This window comes from Cicer arietinum, chromosome 1, assembly GCF_000331145.2.
Source record: "Cicer arietinum cultivar CDC Frontier isolate Library 1 chromosome 1, Cicar.CDCFrontier_v2.0, whole genome shotgun sequence".
NCBI classification, from domain to species: domain Eukaryota; kingdom Viridiplantae; phylum Streptophyta; class Magnoliopsida; order Fabales; family Fabaceae; genus Cicer; species Cicer arietinum.
Window position 1 is genome coordinate 7,277,913 of NC_021160.2, and position 6,345 is coordinate 7,284,257.

The 6,345-nt window shown below is 25.5% G+C and overlaps 1 protein-coding gene across 1 annotated transcript; it reads left to right on the forward strand.

The window, feature by feature from the left end:
- The first annotated feature begins 3,452 nt into the window (after positions 1-3,452).
- On the forward strand, positions 3,453-5,791 carry LOC101506026 (peroxidase A2). Its single transcript, XM_012714522.3, has 4 exons — positions 3,453-3,733; positions 3,943-4,134; positions 4,861-5,026; positions 5,108-5,791. The coding sequence occupies exons 1-4, from the start codon at positions 3,509-3,511 to the stop codon at positions 5,587-5,589; spliced, it is 1,065 nt and encodes a 354-aa protein (XP_012569976.1). The 5' UTR covers positions 3,453-3,508; the 3' UTR covers positions 5,590-5,791.
- Positions 5,792-6,345: the final 554 nt, after the last annotated feature.

The window sequence follows — 6,345 nt, forward strand, 5'->3', positions numbered from 1 at the left end:
TTTTAAACATCACCCTAGCTATATTTAATTCTCTTAGAATATGATGGAGATAGAGTACTTAGATTCATTTTATTAAATATATATGAAATAAAGACATAAAAGTATAAACCAAATTATACTTAATATATCTTAAAATGCATGACTATATTTTTTATAGTTCATCAATAACTTAGGATCGGAGCTAGTACTAGTATGTATATACTTATAGTTATGTAACAAAGTCAATCTATTTCATTAATAATTCTTCTCCTAATTATTTCTTTTAATAACTTTTTGTATATATTAAATAATTTCATTGATTCAATTATCGACTCAATAATTTTTATCGAGTTAGATCAAATTAATATATAAATTTTGTCGAGTAAGTTTAATTTTAATTTATATATAATATTTTTCAAAATACAAATAAAATATTAATTATAAAAATCTATAACTACTCATTTTCAATCTCTACTTCCTCCTGTTTTACAATAATGACTCATTTTGATCATTCAAACTAATTAAAATATATAAATAAAATAGATAATATTAATTTTTTTATTAAACTATCCTTATTAACTATTGATGTATTCATCATTATCATTAATTTTTTGTATGCATGATTATTAAAATAATATAAAAATATTCAATATGAATTACATAAGGTATAAAATAAATATTACAAATACAAGTTCAAATATAAATAAATTTTGTAAAGGCTAAATAAAATATGGTACATTTGCAAGGACAAAAGAAAAAAAATAATTTTACATAGATTAAAAAAAATAAAATTTGAAGGACTAAATACATATATAAATTTTAAAATAATAATAATTTACTATTAATATTCCATAATAATAATAATTATTAGCTTTTCCATTAAAATAGTGTTATTAACATTATTACTCTTATATGTCTACCATAACGACCAAAATAAAATATTTAGGCTTATCATTGTCCATGTGGGTTATTTATTTAGTAGTAATAAGTGGACCTAGTCTTAGTTCGGCCCTTGAACGCCCTAAAGGAAGATTGAGCTTTTTATTCTACAATTTTGTAAGATTTTAAAATTTATATGGACCACTATTTGTAGTTAATCGTGGAATTCTGTCAAGAAAAACTTCCAGAAAGTGATTCTTTTACTTTAAACAATTACTTTAAAGAAAGAACTATATCCATTGATTGTGAGAATTTTAATTAATTCAAAGAGTGTCCAATTAGATGATAAAAAATGTCAATTAACTAAGAATTAACTAAAACACAAATGCAAAGGAGATAAAGATAAATTGCACATAAAAGATTGTTGATTTATTGATTTTTTAAAAACAACGATTATTTATTGATGAAGCTAAGACTAAAATTCTATTAACCACGACTCCTAACTAACTAAAGATTGTGCTTTAATAACTTCAATAGACAATATTTACACACACAATCTTGAGTTGTCTTTGTTTGAATTGCAATTTAATGGTTCACTCAACTCACATCTAATGTTTGTGTGCTTTTTATTCTTCCTCACTTCATCATTGATCCAAAAAAATAGCCTTTTTTATCCCGTTCACATAGTTTTTCCCATTAAAATAGGGGTCTTAGTTGCTACCTGATCAAATTATTGTTGTAATGGTTGGAGTACCATTTATTTATCTTTTTTTCATTTATCATATTAATCCACTTATTTTTTTCTATAATAAATAAATATAGATAATTTTGTAAAAATGACATTTAATACTGCTGTAAAATAATTTTATTTCTAATACATTGCGTTTCATAAATAATTAATTGCACAACATAATCTGGAACAAACATCTACATTTAAAAACAAGATTGATCTATAACTACAAAAGTGTCAACAACTATAATAACTTGTCACTTACTAAATAAAACTTTTGCAATTTTGATTGAAAAAAAGAAAAAATCATGATTTGAACAAAGTGGAATAAAGACGCTGAATTCCAAGTGATCTTGATAAACATTTAATATAAAATTTTACATTAAATCTATTTTTGAAGTAAGAATATCCAAATATAAATCAATTAATTACTTCAAACTAAATTGAAATCAGATCCATTTTGCAAAATTAATAGTGTATATTTTGGTTACATTTGGAAGAGACTAAATCAATTATGGAAGTTTAAAATTGATTTTAGTATTTTTGAATGGTATTGAATAGAAATTAGAGTGCATACATGATTTGTAGCTTTTTTTTTAACGCAAAATTAGAATATAAAAACACCACATAATATAATTAATATTTCAATTACACGGACAACCTATTTTTATACAAAAATTTATTGTTTAACTTATTTTTATTTAAAACATATTCAAACATAAATTATTTTGTAATCAAATCACTTTTAATTAAAACTAATTTTACGAAATTAACTTTTCCAAAATCAATTCTTTCAACATACTAACATACACTCAATCATGTTAAAACATCAAATATAGATTATTCCAACCAAATACTCAACAATAAGGTCAAATTATAATTTGAAGGCAAAATCGTTTGTGATACAAAATGATCAAATATGTCAGTTTTACTCACTATTCAAATTTAAAATGAGAAAATGTTGTCATATTTTAATTTTTCAATGACGTATCAGTTTATATCTTAATATGTACCTGCTCACGACTTTTGCAGTTTTTTTTCTCTTTCTATAATTGGAGAAACATGATTGAAAAATATTGAATACTCCCTATCTCTTCTTTTTTTTAATCCAATCCCTCCATCTCATATTATTAATTATTTAGTATTATTTTTTAAGTATAAGTGATTTTGAAATTTTAGTGATATTTTTTTGTTACCCTACAAAAACCACAAATATACATTATATACATTTTACTTTTACTAAGGGTAAAAGTGGATACATAAACTTATATATACTCTCTCCTAATAAAATATAAATAAAAATCAGCTTAAGATAATTGATATATTAAATTTAAATTTTAAATTAAATATATTTATTATATTTATTATATTTATTTTATTGATATTTTGATACGGACGAAGTACCATTTATTTTTTTGATATGGATTACAATAATTGAAGAGGACACATTAACAACAACTAAAAATATGATAAAAAAAATTAATTTCATTGATACTTTACAACTACAAGTTCAATGACATAATTTATTATTGATGTATTAGCTCATTAATCAGAGTTTAGTCTTGTAATTTTAAAGTATCAAATTTAAATTCTTTCGAAGACCATTATAAATTAATTATTAGTGTCATTTTCATTAGTAAAAAATATTTTGCTTCCCCATTTTTTTTATGTAAAAAATGAGATAATTTGTTTTGTTAAAATGGCTTATTATAATAATTATTATGTAAAAAAAATTATTGATTTCAAACATAAATTTAAAAAAAATAAAATTGAAGCATAAGTTTTTGGCATGAAATGCAAAGTAGGGGTACATTAATTGCATCCACATGCGATGAATTTCTCCCTATAAATAAATAGATATGGTTCCCATATGTATGTGGTAAGCACAAGTTTGAGAGTTGAAATAAAAGTAGAGAAACAATGAACTCTTCTCTTCATCTCACATTCACAGCTTTATGGTGTGTAGTGGTTGTTCTTGGAGGGTTACCCTTCTCTTCAGATGCACAACTTGATCCATCCTTTTATAAGGACACTTGTCCTAATGTTCATTCCCTTGTTCGTGACGTTATAAGGAATGTTTCTAAGACAGATCCTCGTATCCTTGCTAGTCTCATCAGGCTTCATTTTCATGATTGTTTTGTTCAAGTATGAAACTTAATTTAATAGTTTTTTTCTTCATTCTTCACTATTAATGATTTTCAAATTAAGTTAACTTGTTGTTTCATATGGTCAACTCCTATGTTGTCATCTATATTAAGAATAATTTTCCAACAATTTCCTAATACTCCAAAAACAGTACTAAAAATGATTAATTTGTTGTTTCATATTTTATATTAATTTGAATTTTATGATAGGGTTGTGATGCATCAATCTTATTAAATGACACTTCAACAATAGTGAGTGAACAAGGAGCATTCCCAAATAACAACTCAATAAGAGGTTTGGATGTTGTGAATCGAATTAAAACTGCGGTGGAAAATGCTTGTCCTAACATAGTCTCTTGTGCTGATATTCTTGCACTTGCTGCTCAAATTTCCTCTGTTTTGGTATGTTCCATATCCTCTCTTCTATATATATTCACATTTTCATTTTTTACTTTATCAAAAACAACACTGCAATTAAAATGCTCTCAAAGTTGACCTCAGAATCCTATCCATAAAAAAGTCAATTTTTTCCAAGACTTTTTTTTTACTCAATAATTTGCAACACTTAGTTGTTATTATTTGATTTATATTATAAAGTTTTTATTGACATTAAATTTTATACATCAAAATATCATATATATTTTTATCTTTAGAAAATCGCATTTCTACTATTAATAATTTTTTTTTTCTGCAACAGATTGCATTTTAAGGATACGACCATTTATACCTTTCAGTTTAATTTTAATATTTTAAAAATATTAAAATAAAAAATAAAAATAAAAAAATTGTAGAATATTTTAGTATATAAATTGAAATATAGGATATAATGAATAATTTCTTTTTATAAAAAAATATACATAAAAAAAAAAACATAATTATTTATTAAAAATATAATACGAGAAAGTTTATGGACTTCCTAAAAGCTGTCCCCACTCAAGATATGTATAATGAATTAGTTAAAACAAATGATTTGCAAGGAAAGTCCCACATTCAACTAGCCACCATTGAAAAATATAATATAGGTTTCATGATAATACTAAATCATACTAGTCAAATGTTTAGAAGTGTCTTTTCCAAAGACAGTTGTAAAACAAAATCAATGTCCTAATTGCGACATATGATTGACAGGCTCAAGGTCCTAATTGGAAAGTTCCATTAGGAAGAAGAGATAGTTTAACAGCAAACCAATCTCTTGCTAATCAAAATCTTCCAGGTCCTTCTTTCAACCTTACTCGACTAAAATCTGCTTTTGCTGCTCAAGGTCTCAACACAACTGATCTAGTTGCACTTTCAGGTATAAAACTTTGTCTCCACTAAATATGAACCACACTAGCACACCATGTGTTTGATTGAATGTGTTTTGATAAATTTTCAGGTGCTCATACAATTGGTAGAGGCCAATGCAAATTCTTTGTTGATCGATTATATAATTTTAGCAGTACTAACAATCCTGATCCAACTCTCAACACAACCTACTTACAAACACTACAAGCAATATGTCCAAACGGTGGACCTGGTACCACTCTTACCAATTTGGACCTAACCACTCCTGATACATTTGACTCTGCCTACTATTCCAATCTTAAAATTCAAAAGGGATTGTTTCAGAGTGACCAAGAGTTGTTTTCAACCAGTGGTGCAGACACTATTGACATTGTCAATAGTTTCAATGACAACCAAACTCTTTTCTTTGCAAACTTTAAGGCCTCTATGATTAAAATGGGTAATATTAATGTGTTAACTGGATCTCAAGGAGAAATTAGACAACAATGTAACTTTATTAATGGAAACTCTGTTGACCTTGCTACTACTGTGACTAGAGAGTCGTCAGAAGATGGCATCGTTAGTTCATACTAAGTAATTTAATTAGCAAAAGTAAGGAACCTAATAAAGATTAAAGAGTGTGGTCTATCTTCTAGAGGCATATACATGCCCTGTTCTTGTGGTGGATGGTGATAGGTTTTGTACTTTTTGTACACTATGGCCACGTTTGTAATATTTGTTTTCCTGTGTTATGATAATATTGATCAGAAATGGTATAAATATATATACCTTCATATATTGACTAACTACTAAATTCTTACCAACAAGCACGATATCAAATTAACTTGTATAAAAAGAGTTGGCTAATGCTATCAATTATTTCAACAACAAAGAAGAGAGTATTATACAATTTAGGGTGACTCACTAATGTGGTCATAGATGTTAAAGAAGTTATAAAATAATCCCTAAAATTGACGATACTAACTCACATTAATAATTTTGTCAGTTAATTTGTAATCGCTTCAGTCTCTTGCGAGTGAGTAATTTATCTTTAATTTCTTTTAACTCTTTACTGAAATACTCGAGTTTATACTCTTTCAAAAAACTAATCATTTAACATTTTCATGAGTTTTTATCAAGAAGAATGTCTTGCTAATGGGTAAAAGTGTAAGTCATAGTGGTTTTTCTGTGTTTAGAAGAAGAAAACTCAAACACAACAACAACAAATTTATAAATAAAAATATCTTCAAAATCCAATAGAAAAAAAATTTTAAAATAATTATGATGTCGGTAAACAAAAAATAAGTCAAAGAAAATTAAAGTATTTAATTCAAAATTTAAATCAAATAC

Excerpts from the sequence above, each read along its gene's own strand:
- LOC101506026 (XM_012714522.3), top strand. The coding sequence starts at position 3,509 with ATGAACTCTTCTCTTCATCTCACATTCACAGCTTTATGGTGTGTAGTG. Across the intron at positions 4,135-4,860 it reads CTCAAATTTCCTCTGTTTTG|GCTCAAGGTCCTAATTGGAA; the intron begins GTATGTTCCATA and ends TATGATTGACAG. Across the intron at positions 5,027-5,107 it reads TGATCTAGTTGCACTTTCAG|GTGCTCATACAATTGGTAGA; the intron begins GTATAAAACTTT and ends ATAAATTTTCAG.